Below are 21950 nucleotides of genomic sequence, written 5' to 3'. Positions count from 1 at the left end.
AGGTAGATCGTGTCCTAAATATTTTTATCAAATCAATTTATAAAGATAGTTATAGCAGATACATCTAGTCTGTCGTACAGACCCTGAAGTATATGTATCCAAGAAAGCCCACGCAAGTCTAGAAAATGTGTCAAGTCTAGGTTTCCATAGCTTCAGAAAATGAAGAAAGTCTCAGGGTTCCATTTCATGATATTATTTTTTTCATTATGAACGTATTTTCAGTAAAATATGTTCATTTCAGAGACTAGCTGTTAGTCTACAGTTACACGCAACAAGACGCAGAAATATTATAAACAAATGTTTAAACAAGCTACATATCTTTATTTGATCAAAATGAACATCAAACTTCAATCTAGCTGTTGGTCGACATTCAACTTGGTTAGGTAAAATCCAACAGTGTCTGAATTAGAATATTGTAGGTAAGCGATTGCCATTTGAAAGTGTATTGCCCTATCAGATAAGTTTAGTGCTTGGCATGGGAAAGCGCAAGATTGTTTCTGACCAATGAACATCAGAGGTTAAAGGTTAGCCTGCGACCTTGAACCCGCTTCACGTACTCATTTTACGGAAAGAACTTGCAAGACAGTACACGATAAACCGGCGTCCAACATGGGTAAAATAAGCGGTAAGTACACTTAAACATTTGGGTTTGGTTACTTTTTCTATTTGATGTATATGCAGAGATGCTGTATACCAAATTTTATCGTGTTTTTAGGTGGAGCTGTCGTGGAAATGCTGGGAGACGAAATGACCAGGTAAGCTCAATATAGTGAACGCGAAACCAGTTTGTTTTAACTAGGTCCACTGCAGTACCTGTCAATTTTTGCAAGCAGTTTTGCGTTGTTGGTAATTGATGTGTGGTATAAAATTAGTATCCAGGGGTATGCATAGCTTTTTTTCTATTAAAATGCAGCTAGACAATATTAGTTAAAAATAAATCTACAACAAGGCCTCTCGTACTGTTACTATTGTTAGTCATAAACAAGGATATTTTATATAGGCCGAAGTCTGTACGAATTATTCAGAGGTTAGTCCATACAGGTTTGCAAATGCTGCTCATGAATGCAGTAATAGGTAACCATCTGTTAGGAAAATGATTTCTTGACAATAGAAAATATGTACAAAACGGTGTGATGATTACAGGTTTATTTATGATTTTTGCCAGAAGTGTTCATTATTAGCCATACTTTGTCTTATTTCGCAGACTGACTTATTTCTGTTCTTCACTCTCGTTGTGACTTGTTAGGAATCATTCAAGACAATTTTTGTCTTGTTTCACACACTCAGAAAAGCAATAGCTCTGCTGGTAGTAATATACATAAGCTGTAGATAATTTTGGCCCATAATACTTCTTCAGGGAGATTGTGTAATTAAAGAATTAATTTAGAACCCAGTTATGGATTGCAAACACAATTTGAATACCTGTGTTCTACCATGAACACAATCATGGCATAAAATTTTACTGATTTTCAGTGTGAAAATGGTGAACAGTATTCAATATGCCTAAGTAATAAAGCAAGGTCTGGTTTTCTAATAATGACTGGGTCAGCTTCTCAGCTATGTTTGTAGTAATTTCTGCACTGTTCCCCTGGCTATTTCCTGCCATGCCATGACTGTTCACACATTGTTCTAAACACCACTAAACCTATGCATTCTGTCCTACACATCTGACTGTGTTAACATTTACAAAACACTGGTTTAGTCACAGATGTGAAAAGAATCATGTGTCTCTCTCCTCAGCCACTAGTCTGAGCCAGAGAGACCTGTAAATATATAGTGGTTCTAGTTACCTCGACCATGTCTGTATTTTATCAAAATTTACCCAAATTTAGATTTGTACAGTAAAATAGTGCTTGGCAAAGGTATAGTTCATAGTATTATCCCATGTTTAAAGTGAAATCAAGTCAGTAGGACAATAAGCTCTAAATAAAAGAAACAATGGTTTATTGTTTGAAACCTTGTATTTGGAATTCATAGGAAGAATCAGTACAAAGTATCATAACTTTTGATATTCAATATAGGGGTAGGATAGTTAAAACATTTGTTCATGATGCAGAAAACTGGGGTTTGATTCCCCACTCTGGTATAATGTTTCAAGCCCATTTCTGTTGTTCCTCACCATGATATTGCTGGAATATTGCTAAAAGTGCTGTAAAACTTAAGTCACTGATATTCAAGATCATTTTAACAGAACCAACAGTTATCGATGATACACTGACTGACTCAATTAGTTCAGTTAACATGCGACAGTAGGAACAGTATGTGAAGCCTATTTCTGGTGTTTCCTGCTGTGATATTGTTAAGAATACTACTAAAAGCTGTGTACTCACTCAGGAAATGTGATTGTGCATTACAATCCAATTGCAAGGGAACAGCTGTATCGTGTCTGTTCTGTGTTATTGCTAAAAGAGCAGTGTGTTACCTTGCAGTCTTAATCTAAATCCAGTACCAGTGGATTTCTCATCACTGTTCAGACCTGTGAAGATGAGGGTTAAACTTTGTCTTCAGTAATTCATGCTTGTCGTAAGAGGTGACTTACAGGATTAGGTGGGCAGATTCGCTGGGTTGGTTGACACATGTCATTGTACCCCAGTTTCATTGGTCGATGCTCATGATGTTGATCACTGGATTTGATTATTTACAGACTGCTGCCATATAGAGGGAATATTACTGATTGCGGCGCAAAACTAAACTCACTCACTATTCTTGACATCATTTTCAGTTGAATTCAGTATTTAGTAGAACGTAACACAATATCGATTAACCTAGTGGTTAAGGTGTTTGCTCATCACGCTGAAGACCTTGGTTTGATTCTCCACATGGCTACAATTTGTGAAGCCCATTTCACTGTGATATTGGTGGAATTTTTCTTAAACTAGTAAAAGCAGCATAAAACCGTACTCACTCACTTTTAGCTGAGCATTAAAGTTACAGACTGTAAACCAGCACTTGTTCTCTGAGTTACAGTTGAGGGCATGTTTGTAGAATCTCAGATTCAATACTGTAATCAGTTTTGCTAACAAATATTTTTTCTTTTATTAATTTGTCAGTGAAGTTTATAAATCATTAATAATAATATGAAGCCCCTCCCCTTCAACACTTGGTGTATTGAATTTGGTATAAAACATGGTTTATACAAATGCAAAATGTGATATATGGTATACTTCATAATATATATAACCATAGTCAACACCGATCCACAAACCTAAGTAAAGTTGCCAGTCTAACAATGATGAAACAGATCTATCTTTTTTTTAGCTATAAAGGGCTTTATCTGTATATTGCAAGGTAAATTAGTCAGGGACAGACAGCTGTTGAATTCTGCTGGGTCATCACAGGTTGGTAGACTTTGAACTCAGCTCGTGTTGACATTGCTAGAATTGTCATGCCACTGAACTGGACCTGCTATCTTATCAAGCTTCCCATTACTGCATGTCCCTGGGTCAGTCCCTTAAGTCAAGGAGATGAAAACATGAGAAAAAAAAAAGCAGGTCATGGTTTGAGTATCACTCCTCATTCATGTTGGAGTTCATGCCCACATGTTGTGGAGGCAGGGTTGAAGTTTACCATGCAGGATGTCTGTAGACATGTTAAGCTTAACTGACTTTCTTTACCGGTGATGCCTACAACATGTCTACACAGGGACAACTTGACCTGTGTAGTGGAAAATTGGTGGAAGTTGGACCTGGAGGGAAAACTTCTAAAGACAGTTTTCATGAGAATAAAGAATTGATAAGATATTGTGTTCCATAATGGGCACTTGAATTCTTTCTATCTATGCTTATTGAAGTACCTAGGTGCTATCAAAATCTCCCCTTCCCACACATACATCCATCCAGCTGTCCTTGCAGAACCACCTACCTACTATCTGAACTATCTACTGACCTACAAAATTAATTACGTACCCACAGTGTGTAAATTAGCCACTGGCCCACTAGCCCTTTTCTAGTAAAAATACAGTCAGCCCAGTAAATCCTCAGTCACTGGCTGATTGGCTAGCACAATTTGGAAACTGTCATGTATACTGCCTACCCACCTAACAAACGACCTACCTACTTACCAAATGTCCTAGCTACTTTCCAAATACCCTACCTACCAAGCTAACTGCCAAACTACAGAACTGTGGTATGTAATGGTCCAGAGCTGGCAGGATACTTTACTGTTACCTAGTATCCCGTTCATCAAACACTAGCAGGATACTTTACTGCTATCTAGCATCCCATTCAGCTAACCTGGCAGGAGGCTTTCCTGTTACCTAGCATCCCATTGATCAAACACTAGCAGGATACTTTACTGTTAACTAGCATCCCATTCATCAAACACTAGCAGGATACTTTACAGTTACCTAGCATCCCATTGATCAAACACTAGCAGGAGACTTTTCTCTTACCTAGCATCCCATTGATCAAACACTAGCAGGGGACTTTTCTCTTACCTAGCATCCCATTCATCAAACACTAGCAGGGTACTTTACAGTTACCTGGCCATCCATTCATGTAACGCTGGCAGATGATTTTACTGTTACCCAGCATATTCACATAAACCCTGGCAGGTGACTTTACTGTTACTTAGCATCACATTTATGTAACCCCGGCAGCTAACTTTACTGTTACCTTGCATCACATTCATGTAACTCTGCCAGGAGACTTTACTGTTACCTTGCATCACATTCACATAACCGTGGCAGGTGATTTGACTCTTACCTAGCATCACATTTACGTAACCCAAGTAGGAGACTTCACTGTTACCTTGCATCACATTCACGTAACCTTGGTAGGAGACTTTACTGTTACCTTGCATTCCATTGACATAACCCTAGCAGGAGACTTTACTCTTAGGTGTTGACAATATTGAAAGCTAACCTATTAGTAAACATATCCAAGTGGTTTCCATCTATTTCATGTAACACTGTTTTACACCTGTTGACACAGAATGCAAAGCTCAATTATACCAGAACATGTTTTAGCACTTGTTAACTGGACTGCACAGTAATACCGGTATACTGCAAAGATGTTTTTTGAATGATACCTATTGCAGTAGTTTTTCTGAGAGCTGATATATTGGGTAAAGAACATCTATGAAATCTTTGTGAAAATCTTTATGGTTTAAATTAAAATCTACACAGTTTCATTCACAATGGAAGTTTTCCTTCCTTATTCAGTATCAAAAAGCATATTGCAATAATATGAATTGTGTAATTAGGAAACTTGAATCCTTGACCAGGGGTTGCACAATAACATTGTCCGACGCCCAGGTCGAATGGAATTTTTCTGTACAGACATGTAAATATCCACATTAAACTCTACAGTAGTGCAGTAGTGCCAAGGTACTGAAATGTTTTGATATATGTACTTTGATGGTGAAATGAAAATACTATTGTCTGTTTTTAGTTGAAAAGATTATTTGCAAAAGAAACCAAATTGTTACTTGTGGTCAAGTGAAGTTAATATTTGGTCATGTGGATTTTGAACATTTCCTGGACTAGTGTCCAGTGGAGTTCAACCCTTGCCTGAATATGTTACCTAATTTTGAGATTACTGTTATCAGAACCATTTTGGGGGATTCATCGTGTAGAAAATAGGATTGACATGCTCAATTAGTCTCAATCACCCAAACAGTTAGGTTCCCAATATATTGGAATATGTATTGCAATATGGTACCTGAATCTCAATATATGGCAATACAATTTATTTGTCAATACACAGCTCTACATGTTAATGACAATATTCAAGGTTTTCACTTGTCACAGTGTGTTTCATTCTGTAGTGGTAAATGTAACCAAGTGACACATATTATTATTAACTGTGTGTCTTATTGAATACAAGAGCATGGATGTTGCAATAATTGAAGCCAGTGAAATTAGGACATGTTGATAATATTTACGGAAATGCAGTTATGATATTATTAGCACCTTGTTATCCATGGACCTCAAGTCCATGTTTATGAATTAAATGCGAGAGACCACAAATCATGACAAATAAAACTGTCCCATCAGTAGTAACTTATAACGAACCAAAGTGCTTTGCTCATGTTAATTATTTTGCTAAATATTTAAAAAATGCATTTTACTGTTAGATGTTAGTTTATATTTTCCTGTTAAAATGAGTGCTTAAGATAATAATTTTCTTTGATCATGTAGTGGATATTCTTTAAGGTTAGAATATCAGATTGTTTTTAACTGAATCATCAGCTGATTGCTATTACTATCTTTGTTCACAACACAAATGCACACAGTAATCTTGATCTCTGCTTCTATAACAATGCCTTGCAAAACAGTATTTCTGTTTTCATCGGAAATTCAGTCAATATTCGGATAGTCCATCTTGGGTTATCCTCACTCACTCACCCACCCTTCCACCCACCAACCCACACACCCTCCCACCCACCCACACTTGTAACCTATGGACCCTATTTTGATGGCAAATGCTCCCTCATTTTGTTGCTGAAAATGCTGAGAATTAACAAATGTACAGGGGAAGATGAATCAGTGACTGGAGAGACATATCCAATCGTACTTTGGTCCAGGGCCTGCTGATAAAAATACTTTGTCCTTGTGAATATAACTTATCAGTAAGTGACATAACATGTACGTTAGATGGGTCCCAACATGACAAGTGAATGTGATAACTTTTTTTATGTCTGTGTTACAGCAAAAAAATATCTACAAGAGTGTTTAGTAAGTGCAGTTAAGAAATGCACTTACTGACATGATAATTATTATTTTTTATGCAATGAACAGCCCTGCGAAATAGTGTTTTTAACAGTAACCTCGGTGGTCTATCTTGATAGCGTGTATATATGCCAGGAGGATTACATAATGAAACTTTGTTCCTTTTTAGAAAGACTTATGAACCTCTTGACGTCATTTGACTCTAGCAGGGAATAACATAAGGAAATATGTTCTCATTCACCCTTTGCCAAGCACTTTTGATTTTACAAGTGTGAATAGAAATGAGTAGAGGTCATCGACGAAATGCTTCAGTTGGTGGATGAATATTTGGATTCAGCAGATGTGTGACCTTCATATTGTATTTCTGTGAATATGGATTCAGTAATGCAACAATATATATGCAAAGGAACAGCTAAGTTGGATCAAATCCAGGGTAAAAAAATTGAAAAGCTAATCGATTTTCAACATAATTTCTACTTTTTTTTCAGGTGTATATACCTCTGAATTCTTAAGAATTATCATGTGTGCTTTTAAAACAGTTTGAAATTAGACATTAATTTGGTTACATGTATCACCAGTAGAACTGAATTGTGTTGTTTTGATTAGTGAATTTATTGCATCACAAGTGACGCAGTGTTTGTTTTTTATGTGTATTTTCACTTTACACTGTGTCATATATGCAGGATTTCCATGTCATGGGGAACTCTGTTCAGGTTTTTTTCAAATTAGCAATGTATTTTCATATCTTAATTTTACTTTCTACACACAAATTATTCTGTTTATTTGTACAACAAACATTTGTCAGTATATCTCATTATGATCACAATAGATATAATATTTATTCAGGGAGCTGTCATGGTAAATTTTACAGTAGTGTTGAAATTCAAAACTATGAGTACAGTGCGCATGCTTGTATGCTGTTGAGGGGATGTTTGTTCATGAATATTCAACAACTTTAATAGTTTGATTCATTCAGGTGTGTTATATTAAAACAACAAAATTCTGATCAATGGAAATTCGTTTTTTTACAATCAGTAGTTTTTTCAGTGGTTCTTTTGAGTGATATTTTTTATATTATTTTTAATCATCAGAACACCATTAATTATTCTTGGGTTTATGTTGTGTCTTGGTTATACGTATGTAAATTAGATAATTGATAACTACATGCAACATGTACAGTGAAGTGTAGAAAATGAAACTAGCCTACAGATTTTTTGCAGATACAGTGAATTTCCTAACAGAATTGTTTGGTGAATTAGATGTAACTCTCCTTTTCATTTTAATATTTCTGATGTCCCCCACTGTGTGGTTATTGTGAACAAAATATTGCTGAAAATGTCATCGGTCCATGCTTATTTAACTGTGTTAAGTTCTTTTTGAGTGAAATATGTCATGGCTGGTAGAAAAGCAGAGTTTTACTTTGACTCTCAACCATGGGTGTCCCATTGACCCCCAATTAATAGATTTAATGTTCCTTGCGAGCAGTATGAGGGGCCTGTGAAAGAACAGTGTAGAGGGTTTATCATGTTTAACAGTTTATGTTATGATAATATCCTTAGAGCCTGATGAGTTTCTTGAGAAGCGTTTAGAAGTTTTTCAAGTAAAAGTCAGATATTATGGGTGACACCCTCTTTGTTGCATGAAACTTTGTGACATGCAATGAAGAAAAATTTGTCATCCATAATATTTGCCTTTTACTTCAGAGCCTGGTATGAAAGAATCATTGATCATGTAGACTGGAGGATGACATGATGCATGGAAAGAAATGTCAAACATTGATGTGTTGTGGGTACAGTGAATAACATTGTGCGTCTTGCTGGATGCAGTGCTGTTCTTTACATTTATGTGCACTGGATGCACATTTGCATGAGGTATAAAACCCGAGGCAGACAATTCACCAAGTTAGGTCTTTTTTCATGGGATGTTTCTAAATTGTATTCAAGTTTGCTTTTGTTTTTAATCTATGTGTAACGAGGCATTGAACTATTGATGGATTGCAGTTGAGTCTTGATGGCAAATAGTCAGTGGTAGAAACAAAAACTAAAATCTGATGATGCATCATGTATGTTCAGCTATCGATAGTTTGGTAACTGACTTCCTTTACTAAATGTGCAGCGTAAGATACCTCTAGTACCAAATTCGCTCACTTTGATTTAGTGTTCTCAGCCCACGTTATCTCTTGAACAAACTTTATCTGGGTTCCATGTATTTTGTCATTTCATGTATGTTGATTTCGACCCGTGAAGGTCCCGGGGTAGAATAGGCCTTCAGCAACCCATGCTTGCCACAAAAGGCGACTATTGTCATAAGAGGTGACTAACGGGATCGAGTGGTCAGGTTCACTGACTTGACACATGTCATCGGTTCCCAATTGTGCAGATCGATGTTCATGTTGTTGATCACTGGATTGTCTGGTCCAGACTCAATTATTTACAGACCGCCGTCATATAGCTGGAAGATTGCTGAGTGCGGCATAAACCTAAACTCACTCACTCACTATGTTGATTTCTGTCGGATATTGTTTTTTTTTTCATTTTGTATCAATAATGGATCAATATTCAGTTAACTATAATTGATCGCTATATCAAAAGACACTGTGTTTCCCTGATGCAGAAAACCTGCATATTTGATGCACAAATTATGCCATATATGCAGTGAGCTTATGTCATTTTTGCCACATTGCTACTGAACCCTAAGTTCAGATAATCTAAGCTTGTAATTTGCTGTAGTTGAAAACTACATAGTTTTTTGTTTGCCAGTTAACTGCTCGGTGCTGATTAATTACCTGATTGCTTTATCTTGGTTTCAATTTGATAAACTCATGTAATGTTTAGATGAAAGTTCCATACTGAGGTTGACTCCCCAAAACATGTCCATGACTCCCTCTCTTTACATCAGGGAGTCATGATGACTCCAAAATATGCAGCACTGATAGACAGCCTAGTATGTCAACACTGAGAGTGAAGTAATCACATAACCTTATAAGAACTAAGATATTTTAAACTAAACTCTCTCTTTGTACACACATTGCATACTGCATGTTTTGTTCTGTTTTTAGGATCATTTGGGATCTCATCCGGGAGAAACTCATTCTTCCATTTGTGGACCTTGAACTCCATACATTTGACCTTGGAATTGAGCATAGAGATAAAACTGATGATCAAGGTAGCTTCGGTTTCAGTAAATAGAAGTAACACTGGGATGAGTGTGATAATACCGATGTCAAGGCGTATGTGACAGCTGAGACATTGGTGTGTGTCTGTGGTAGCTGGGATGTGTGGATGTTTTAGGTACCGATGTGTGTGTCTGTGATAACAAGGACATGTGTGATGGCTGGGACGTGTGTGTGATGGCTGGGACATGTGAGTGTGATAGCTGGGACGTGTGTGTAATAGCTTGGACGTTGTGTGATAGCTGGGGCATGTGCATGTGTGTGATAGCTGGGACGTGTGTGTGATGGCTGGGAATTATGTGTGATAGCTTGGATGTGCGTGATTCAGAGGGCATGTATGAGATAGCTCAGATGTATGCAGTTTTACAGAAGTCTTTGTTTTGTAGATGAAAGACAGGGAAATTGCATATTATGTCCCTGTAAAAGCAAAGTAATATTCATTATGCAAACTTCTGGAAATATTGATGTCCTCTACTAAACTAAAATGAACATGCTAGTAAATGATAAACTGTTCACCTCACCATTTGAATACTTTATAGGACTCTCAAATGTTGTGTGAAGATCCTTGATATTGTTTATTGGGGCTCTCTGCACTCTATTGTTTTGGAGATCTGGGTAAAATCCAGTGTATGTGAGATAAGTGAGACTTGTGCCACTGCTGGGACATGTGTGAAATAGATGTGATGTGTGTGTGTGATTGCTGTTGTATTAATTACGGGTGTGATGTTAGATGTGACACTTGTGATGTGTGTGTGATGTCCAAGATGTGTGTGTGGGATATATGTGATCCTTGTGTGGTATCTGTGATGTGTGTGTGGTACATGTGATTTTTGTGTCAAATCTGTCATCTGTGTGTGTGATCACGGGAATGTGTGTGCATGTGTGTTTGTGAGAAAGACACACATGCATAATTGTTTCACCAAACCTTCAATAATTTACAATCTTTCTGAATATGTATTGATTACTGACCTGCCCCGAACATTTCACGGAATCAGTCTGATGTCTTTTAGAGAATGAAAATAAGACACAAGTAAAAGTAAATGGATGAAAATGTATGGGTACTGTCTGTTGCTTGTAACCTTGGTAACAAGAGATGTAAAACTGTCAGTTACCTCCATGAGTGACTGTTTCAGTGACTGTTGATTGTGCCAATGCCATCAAGAAGTACAACGTGGGCATCAAGTGTGCCACCATCACTCCTGATGAGAAGAGAGTAGAAGGTGAGACAATTGTATAGAGCCTCATGGCTTACTATTATGATGTTTGCAGACTCTAGAGGTAAAGACTTTGTTGATTAGTACCCTTTTGTTGGGATGTTCTGTGACGTAAACGTCAAAATACATCACAGTTGTCATGCTTTGATATCAGCATAAGAGAGGGGTCATTGGTTGGAAAAGGCACGCAACTTTGAATAAAAACTTCATGCAATTAATTATATATCAGTTTTCTGCCTTTGAGGTGGTAGTGGGGATAGCCTAGTGATTAAAACATTCTTTTGTCATGCTAGAGATCCAGGTTTGATTCCCCTTTCAGATTCAATGGGTGAAGCCAATATCTGGTGTCTCCTGCCCTGATATTACTAACAAAAAATTGATAAAAGCGGCGTAAAACTGGGGACAAGGGTGAAAACAGGTTCAAATTCCCGGATGTGTACAGTGTGTTCAGCCAATTTCTGGTGTCCTCAGCTTGGATATACTGTAATATTGCTAGAAAAAGCATAAAACCAATCTTACTCACCCTCTACAATGATGTCACATGTCAGAAATTGATGATAAGTAATTGTTGTTTCCAGAGTTCAAACTGAAGAAGATGTGGAGGTCGCCTAATGGGACCATCAGAAACATTCTTGGTGGGACTGTGTTCAGGGAGGCCATCATCTGTAAGAACATCCCTCGCCTCGTCCCTGGGTGGACGAAGAGCATCGTCATAGGACGTCATGCGTACGGAGATCAGGTTAGTGGAACTTTGTGATCGGGTTTGGTGTTACTTCAGGTATAGTGTTGTTGATGAAGGGGCATCAGTATTTGTGATTGTCCACAATTGTGGCACTGGCCTGTTTGTAGTTAATACAATAGAGGCACTATCCCATTATATTGTTCAGTAACAATGGAGTAAGTGCTCAAATGCATTTGGGGCAGTGGTTTAGTCTGGTGGTCAAAGTGTTCACTTGTCATGCCCAAATTTCAGGTTTAATTACCCGTATGGGTACAGTTATTGAAGGCCATTACTCGTATAGTCTTTGAAAATTGCTAGGTTGCATTTGAAACAGAATGTTCCAGAATCCTTTGATTGTATTTATGTTTTGTTGTCAAAGGGGGGCGGTGCTTATGGGTAATGAATCCTCTTGTCAAATTGAAGACCCAAGTGCACCTCCCTACATGAGTACAATGTGTGAAGCCCATTTCTGGTGTCCCCTGCAGTGATATTGCTGGAATATTGCTAAAAGTGGTGTAAAACCACATTCACTATTTCACTCACTATTATCAAAGGGGTTTACATTGTCAAAGGCACTTCAGAGTTACATCCCTTTGTGTTGCAGAGATTATCTTAGGGGCACAAACCCTTTGTCTTCTTTGACTGAAAATTGAATATCATGGATGCTTTCAGCAATTTTTTGAGCGTAGACTGTCATAATGTCTGTGGTTATTAACACAGAAGATCTTAACAAGTAGTAACAGTAAATTTGTCTGTTTCAGTACAAGGCCACTGACTTTGTTGTCCCTGGCCCAGGGAAACTGGAGATGAAGTTCACTCCAGAGAATGGCGGTGACCCATTGGAGTACACAGTGTTTGAGTTCAAGGGCACAGGGGGTGTTGCTATGGGCATGTACAACACTGATGCTGTAAGTGTAGTCACTGTGGCAGAGGAGTAACCTTGTGGCTTAAGTTTTGTGTCATGATGAAGACCCAGGTTTAGTTCCCCAGATGGGTTGGGTGGCCTCATGAAGGTCTTGATTAGAACTGACCTTCAGTAACCCATGCTTGTCGTAAGAGGCGACTAATGGAATCAGTTGGTCAGACCCATTGACTTGGTTGAGCCATGTCATTGGTTCCCAATTGTGCAGATTGATGTTCATGCTGTTGATCACTGAATTGTCTGGTCCAGACTCGATTTTTAACAGACTGTTGTCATATAGCTGGTATATTGCCAAGTGTGGCATTAAACTAAATTCACTCATTCACTGACTCATGAAGGTCCAGGGTAGAATAGGTCTTCAGTAACCCATTCTTGCTACAAAAAGGTGACTCTGCATGTCGTTAGATCGGATGATCAGACTCACTGACTTCGTTGACCCATGTCATTGGTTCCCAATTGTGCAGAACAATGCTCATGAGAAGCTCATGCTGTTGATTACTGAATTATCTGGTGGAAACCCGATTATTTACAGACCGTGGCAATATAGCTGGTATATTGCTGAGTGTGGCATAAAACTAAATTCACTTGTTTACTGACTGGTGAAGATACAGGGAAGAATAGGTCTTCAGCAACCCATGCTTGCCACAAAAGGTGACTATGCATGTTGTTGGAGGCAACAAACAGGATCAGATGGCCAGGCTCGCTGACTTCGTTGACACGTCATCAGTTCCCATTTGCACAGACTGATGCTCATGCTATTGATCATGGGCTTGTGTGGTCCAGACTCGATTATTTACAGATCACTGACATGTAGCTACAATATTGGTAAGTGCGTCGTAGAACTAAACTCGTTCTTTTTTGTCCTCAGAGTATCCGAGACTTTGCAAAGAGTTCATTCACCTTTGCCCTCCAGAAGGGCTGGCCATTATATCTTAGGTAAGAACAAATGATGTTTTCACTGTGTAAACATTCCTCTATGTGAGCGATTGTGCTTGTCATAAGAGGCGACTAATGGGATCGGGTGGTCAGGCTTGCTGACTTGGTTGACACGTCATCAGTTCCCAATTGTGCAGATCGATGCTCATGTTGTTGATCACTAGACTGTCAGGTCCAGACTCGATTATTTACTGACTGCCGCCTTATAACTGGAATATTGCTGAGTACGGTGTAAAACTAAACTCACTCACTCACTTCTATGTGACTTTGTTCATTGTATGACAGTAGGGTTTGCTCATAATATCAATTACTGATTGGCTGGTCAAGCGTCATTGTTTGCACAGACCGCTATCATGAATATTAACGAGTGCAATGTTAAACTTGATACACATGATAAACATGATACTGAAACAGAACGTCATGTGAGTCAATTTTCCAACCATTGTTAACCTGATAAGATCTGGGTTTGTATTTACCTTCAGCAACCCATATGTGTCGTAAGAGGCGACTAACAGGATCTGATGGTCAGGCTCGCTGACATGGTTGACACATATCATTGTATCCCAGTGGCAAAGATTGATGCTCATGCTGTTGATCACTAGATTGTCTGGTACAGACTGAATTATTTATAGACTACTGCCATATAGCAGGAATATTGCTGAGTGTGGCATTAAACAACAAACAAGGAAAAGAAAAATGTGCTCACACAATTTTTACCCAGTTATGTCCAACATTGTGCCTTTTATTCAGGTGAGTGATAAGTTTTCTTGCTCATGATTGTTTTCTGATAAAACCTTTATAGACTTTCCGTGAAATCATGGCTTTTGTTTTGCAGCACAAAGAACACAATCTTGAAAAAATATGATGGCCGGTTCAAGGATATATTCCAGGAAATTTATGATAAGTAAGAAATGTACAGTTGATGTTTTTGACAGCTGGTCAACTAAAAGCTTTTGAAATTTTATGTGCAAAGTTTGGTAGTAATTATTGGATCATCGTATATTAATTCATATGTAGGGCAGTGGAGTAGCTTAATGGTTAAAGTATCTACTTATGACATTGAAGACTTGGGTTTGATTCCCTACATGGGTACAATGTGTGCAGCCCATTTCTGATGTTCCCTGCCTTGATATTGCTTGATTATTGCTAAAAGTGGTATAAAACCATACTCACTCACTCATGAAATTTGTGTGAAAGTAAGTTTTTACGCTGATTTCAGCAATGTTAACATGCTACACTAGAAATGTACTGCATTGCTGTGCATTCATATGATGTGATGATTTATGAGTGTAACAATGAAAAGAATTGAACTGGGGGATTTAGCTAACTACCTAATTAGTGCTGAACAAAAGTGCTCATGCTCAGTGAGAATTGTTGAAAAGAATTTCTATCAATTCTTTTGTTTAATGCCCTACCTTGTTATACTCTGCATAGGGAGTACAAGACCCAGTATGAAGCCAAGGGTATCTGGTATGAGCACCGGTTGATCGACGATATGGTGGCTTACGCTATGAAGTCAGAAGGAGGCTTTGTGTGGGCGTGTAAGAACTATGATGGTGATGTCCAGTCTGATTCAGTAGCTCAAGGTAAGTGTTACAAGGATAGAGCATCTCCATATGATCATACAGTGGTCAAAACCAGCATCTGTCCAATCCGACAAGTAGTCAAAACTGGCATACATTCTCAGTCCCGTCTATGGTTTGTAAATTATAATCAGCTGTAGAAACCGGCGCATTGTCTAAACCAGATTACTTCTTCAGTCCCAATGCATGCTGGTTTAGACAGCTTCCACTGTACAAATAATGGGGAATTGGACTCGTATGAAGTAGTTAGGAAGTAATTGTAACTTTTGTGTATTAGTTTGGGAACTAGATGTTGTCCTCTAATAAAATAGTTTGTGAACTAGATGTTACTGTCTAATTAAATATACTACTCACACTTTGCTAAGGATCAAATCATTAATTTATCAGAAAACTATGATGTGTGGTCAGATTTGGTATAAATACCTAAGCTTATTGTAATAACAGTGATTCATTCCATGATTTGCAAAATGGTTGATTGGTGCTATGAAAACCAAGTGAATAAGGACCCATGAAGATGCTTGCCATAAAAGGTGATTATGCTTGTCGAAGGAGGCAACTAGCTTGTATATTGCGGAGTGTGGCATAAAACTATATTCACTTGTTTACTGACTCGTGAAGATACAGGGAAGAATAGGTCTTCAGCAACCCATGCTTGCCACAAAAGGTGACTATGCATATTGTTGGAGGCGACAAACAGGATTGGGTGGTCAGGTACGCTGACTTGATTGACACGTCATCAGTTCTCAATTGCGCAGATTGATGCTCATGTTGTTGATCAGTGGATTGTCAGGTCCAGACTCGATTATTTACAGATCACTGCCATATAGCTGGAATATTGCTGTATGGCGTAAATCTTAACTCGTTCACTCACTCAAGTGAATAAGGTGTCGCTTTGCCTGAAGAGGGGTTACCATATTTGATTTATAGAGGCATTTTAGGAAGTCATCAGTTGCTGCAAATGTTATGTCTGGGATACACTTCCTTGTCATATTACATCTGTGACTTTCAGTTCATGTATTGTTTGATCCAGGGTTTGGCTCCTTGGGGATGATGACCAGCGTGCTGGTCTGCCCTGACGGCAAGACAGTGGAGGCGGAGGCAGCTCATGGCACTGTCACCCGGCACTACCGCTTTCACCAGCAGGGCAAAGAGACCTCCACAAACTCTATTGGTATGTACCTCCTTTTGGAAGAAATATCTGTAGTCTGTCCCTGTCATTTGAGCCTGTGCAATTCCATCAGAGATCCTGCAGTTCATTTGATTATTCATGAAAATCTAGAATGTTTTTAAGCATATTTAGAGCCACAGATGTGTGCGATGAACACTGTTCATTGTAGTCTGAACTGAACTTCGCTAGTTTACAACATGCTTAACCCAAGCTCAACAACAGTTTTGTTGATGTTATATTTTCAATGACGTGATTGCTGGGCAACTTTTTTCTATGAAGATGCGGGTTAGTATTGATCTTCAGTAACCGATGCTTGTCGTAAGAGGCAACTAATATGATTGGATGGAAAGACGTAGTGACAAAGGTGACACATGTCATCTCATCCCATTTGTGCATGGTGTTGATCACCAGATTATCTGGTGCAGGCTCAATTATTTACAGACTGCTGCCATATAGCTGAGTGCATTGTAAACCTAGACTCATTCACTCCACTCACTCACTCACTCTACTTGCAGCCTCCATCTTTGCCTGGACTCGAGGACTGGCACACCGGGCTAAGTTGGACAGCAACGAGGCCCTTGGAAAGTTTGCCTCCAACCTGGAAGAAGTCTGCATTGAGACCATTGAGGCTGGGCAGATGACTAAGGACCTGGCCATCTGTATAAAGGGCATGAGCGCGTGAGTCCCTTATCTCCCTTTCATACTTTTCTGGACAGTAGCGTGGTGTCCTACTTATGAACAGGACTGGATTCTTAACCTTGCTCTGTTTTGTGAAATGATCTCTGACAATCAAATATAATCATGCTGAAAATAGACCCATAATAGTCATTGTTCATTACTATTATTATTATTACTTATAGTTCATGATTGTTAGATTAACTCTGAGTCCTTATACCCACTATTGCTGAGCACCAGGCAGGGACCAGCAAGTACTGTAGTTTAATGTTTGTAGTATGATTTGGACAGAGATTGATCCCACAACCTTCCACTCTCTGGACAAATGTTCTAACCACTAAGCCACAGAGGAAGTTTTGTATACACGTCAGCAGCTTGGAAAAAGCTGTTTCATATGGTATACACTCACTTCACAAAGAACACCATTTGTCTTTCAGGGTCAAACGTGAGGACTACTTGAATACGTTTGAATTCATAGATAAGATTGCAGAGAACTTGGTAAAGAAGATGAGTAGCTGACTACAGCCTGCTGCAGGGACAACCAGGAGCTCACTGTAACTTCAACGACGGGAACCTGAATGTCAAAAAACATCGAATAACTAGAACAAGAAAAGTTAAAAAAATATATATCATTGTCACCATTTGTATCTGTGATTTGAAGGGGAAAAGTAGAAGAAAGTAGACATTTAGTAGTGGTAGTAGACATTATACTTGTAGGAGTAATCTCCCTTGACCGGAGCTGTTGCTGAGGGAGTTGTCTCCCTTTGTGTAGAATACCCTCAATCTTGACTTAATTTCAGTTGCAGATTTTCATATTTAACGGAACATTCCACATTTACAGTGAGGCTATTCTTGTAGAGAAATATAAGGATGTGGAGACTATTCATGTAAATACGAAGAATGTGAGTCTCACTTGACAAGTCTTGACTCTTTTGCTTACTTGTTGAAGAATCATCAGTAGAACACTACCTTTTGAGGACTATATTAAGAGTACACGGTATACAAAAGAGTATTCAGTGGCAGGAACTAATAGATTAATTAATCTAATTAGATTATCTTTGGTAATGTACTGTGTATCACCACAAAGTATTCAGTCTGACACTATTCATTCAGGATTAAGAGAAGTATGAAACACAGTGGTACATGTTGTCAGTATTTTGTTGTGCTTTGGAGTAACAAAGAGACTTGAAAACCACATCTCAATGCTCAGGAGAATATTTTGTTTCGTTTAACTTTTATAGTAACAATATGCTTAAAATACTGAGAACTTGTTCGATTTTAAATGTAGCTGTTCATGTCATGTTAAGCAGAGATAATCCACTGAATGTTTTGTGATTGGTCATGTTACTTAGTTAAACTTCTGAATATCTCAATGAGAAAAAATGATATTGAAGATATTTGTCAGGGTGAGTAATTAAGTAAGTCAAATATGGTACAAAAAAAATTCTTTCTAGGTGTTTTAAAGTATTATTAATAGAAATCCATCCATTCCTGCAAACCAAACTTGTGCCTACATTTACATTTAATGCCTTGTGTATTTGCTCCACATGCCTTAACCACATCACTGTCCATGCTAGCATTATATGTTGAGGTGAAGAACAAGTGGATATTGCACATCCAGACTTACAACAGCTTATTTAAACAGGTAGGTAATATGAGCCGTTATTTGTTGGACAATTTCATTTATTCAGTCTGGAATGTTATATGCTTAACTGACATTTGTTTACTGGTTTAAAGCAACACATATAGCCGGCTCTTTCAGTATTATTTGATTTATTACATTAACCGTCACTCTATAATGATTATATACATGTATTCAAGTGTTACTAACAAGCTGTGATATGAAGAATCTGTCCGTATGTGGGGATTCTGATTGAACTGTGGTCACCAAGATATACCATGTTACAAAACAATGGAAATATTTCACTATTGGCTTTACACAATTATTCTTGTGCCATTTGAAAATTTAATGAATCTTAAACTGTATCTGCTGTTTTGTAAATAATGACTAGTATTTACATTCAGTTTTAATATTACTTTGAAATATGTATTCTCTCAAATCTAATTCTTGAGACGTACATGTTAAACTTGGTATTTATATAAAATTGGGGATATATTTTGTGAGCTGTCTGTTCCTTGCATGTACACAGCACATCTTTTGATGGACATTTTGACATGTCATACCGTTCAGCTTATATAAGTGATAAGATTTTCAAGGTGGAAATCCTACTTATCTGACACTGAAGGCAATTTGGGGCAGTGAGGTAGCATTGAACTTAGTGTTTATGTGTCATGGTGAACTGGGTTCAATTCGCCACATGGGTGAATTTTGTGAAGCCCATCTCTAGAAGTGCCCTCTGCTGTGATATTACTTAAATATTGCTAAAAGTGGCATAAAACTAAACTGACTTCCTGAACTATATTCAAGAGTGGTATTTACCACTGGAACCTGTTGCATGGGATTATAAAGACCTGCACAGACTTTCTAGGAAAAATGAAGTACTGCAGCTGGCTGATTCAGACAGCAGATCATTTCTATCAAGAACTTTCTTCATTTCTCCCCATGTTTGTCACTGTGATCAGAATTCCAAAAGTATTTTAGTCCAAGGGAGAGAATTTAAGGGGAGATAACCATTCATTTGTACTGTTGATTCATCCTTTGTCCGTGTATCCATGTCCCGTTCAATTGTTAACAGAACTGTGCATCTTACAGCTGACATTGGCTTTTACAGTTACTGTTTGATGCCATTGTTCATTGCCAAAATGGTATTTTGTACCACTGTGACCAGTGTGTGTGGGGAGTGAACATGAGAGGGGGCTCGGATCCCTTTTGACGGTGGGAATTGGGGCCTCCCCTATGAAAAGCTTAAGATTTAACCTGGAAATATGCTATTTCTGGGCATACTTTACCAGGTAATAGAGAACATATTTAAATGGCTATTTACTAAAACATTTTGTATTTTCTAAAAAGAATCAGAGTGGTTTTTGAGTGGTTGGCATCTCTGCAGTGATATCGTTCTGACAATCTAGATACAGCCAGTACAACACTCGTTTAATGACTCTTAGACATACAAATGTGATATTTGTGTTCATATGGTACCTCCTGTTTACATATATTATACACTTAACTAGATATTAAGGAAAGAGGGAATGGCTGTATGAACAGTGCTGTGTATTCACATTTAAGTCAATTCCACATGAACTTGTGGAAAAAAATAATCCACTAAGGTCTTTGCTTAAATGAAAGTGTTTTCAAATTTGTCGCTTGTATTTTCAAAGTATTCTGGGTTAATTTTGTTTACAAATGTCTAATCAGCTACTAGCCATATTAATCAGATTCACCAAATATCCAGGTTACAGGTTTTTGTTACTTCTGATTACTGTAGAAATTACCATGTTTCCTCTATCAAGAGCTGTGGCATTTTCCTGTTTTTACAGCAGAGCTCATAAAATGTCCCCGTGTATCTTTGAAGGTGAGCAGGTTGGTGGCAGCAATCACAGTGGATCTCACTTGCAGATGCCAAGGAATGATGATATGAAACAAAGTGGGGAGGTTACTATTAGTTGCAGCTGGACTGACTCAAAACTTTGCTGCTGGATATTGTAAGAAAGTGGCTCTTGATAAAGAAAATATGGTACATTGTAGCTATGAAATCACAACCTCAGCAGCATGAACAATATAGTATTTAAGACTTTTTTTCGGGAGTATTTGCAAATCTGTTTTATTTAATATCCTCAGAACTTTCATTAACCAACCACTAGTCCTACCACCTCACAGTGATATTCACTGTCATCCATTCTACAACAGATTACTTGTATACATCTCATTAAAATCAATTTGATAATGACATCATGTTTCATGATCGCATCGGTGTTGTGTTTGAGTCGAGGATCAACCTCAACAGGTAAACTTTTTCATCAGTTATGTGAAAGTAACCAGAGGTCAATTGCACAAAGGAATCTTACCACAACAATGACTCTCCAACATAGGCTTAAGATAGCTGTAGTGCTGGGATAGCTTTGTGGAAGTGGGCCCAGGAAGTTCTGAATACAGTGACTGAGTGAGTTTAGTTTTACACCGCACTTGGCAATATTCCAGCTATATGGCAGCGGTCTGTAAATAATCGAGTCTGGACCAGACAATCCAGTGATCAACAACGTGAGCATCAATCTGTGCATTTGGGAACCGATGACGTATCAACCAAGTCAGTGAGTCTGACCAACTGATCCTGTTTAGTCACCTCTTTGGCCTTCAGCAACCCATGCTTGCCGCATCTACCCCAGGATGTTCATGGGTCAGGTGTGGATGCATTATTCACTCGGCAATATTCCAGACATTCCTGTTATCAACTGCATTGTTTAGTGCAACTGCGATAGAATGATGTGTCCACAAAGTCAGAAAGCCTGACCTGTTAGTTGCTGCTTACAGCAGGCATGAGTTACTGAACACCAATTATCATGGGACAACAAAAATATCATGACTATTATGTTTATTTCATATACACTTATTCCAAGAAATACTGTACATTGGGGCCAGTCTCTAAACAAGGCGTAACAGATAGCAAAAGCAGATTGAGTTACAAGCCAAAAAAAAAAATGAATGCCATTCAGGCACTACATATACAGAAGTCTATATACACATCATAATGTTTGGTCATACATAAAACCCTTACTGTCAAACACCATCGAGAGCAGTTATTTCACTGTCTCACCTTCAGCTTGATATAAGTCGGAACCCACAGTAGTGCTGACAGTTTTACACTGCTTTTAGCAATATCACAGAAAGGGACAAGAAATGCATTGTACCCATGTGGGGAACTGAACCCAGGTCGTTGGTGTGATGAGTCAACCATTTTCCTCACCACCTCTTTTGGGATTTGGGCCCATGA

At 38.2% G+C, this 21950-nt stretch overlaps 1 protein-coding gene across 1 annotated transcript; it reads left to right on the top strand.

Annotated features, from left to right (window-relative positions):
- Positions 1-534: 534 nt before the first annotated feature.
- On the top strand, positions 535-20909 carry LOC137262270 (isocitrate dehydrogenase [NADP] cytoplasmic-like). The gene is made up of 12 exons (XM_067800083.1): positions 535-625; positions 716-755; positions 9729-9835; positions 10976-11062; positions 11635-11795; positions 12539-12685; positions 13568-13635; positions 14471-14539; positions 15070-15221; positions 16249-16389; positions 16902-17064; positions 17499-20909. Exons 1-12 carry the CDS (start codon positions 610-612, stop codon positions 17578-17580), a joined length of 1233 nt encoding a protein of 410 aa, XP_067656184.1. The 5' UTR covers positions 535-609; the 3' UTR covers positions 17581-20909.
- Positions 20910-21950: the final 1041 nt, after the last annotated feature.

The sequence above is a fragment of the Haliotis asinina genome, chromosome 14 (assembly GCF_037392515.1).
Source record: "Haliotis asinina isolate JCU_RB_2024 chromosome 14, JCU_Hal_asi_v2, whole genome shotgun sequence".
Taxonomy (NCBI): Eukaryota; Metazoa; Mollusca; class Gastropoda; order Lepetellida; family Haliotidae; genus Haliotis; species Haliotis asinina.
This window is presented reverse-complemented; position numbering and strand designations above follow the sequence as displayed.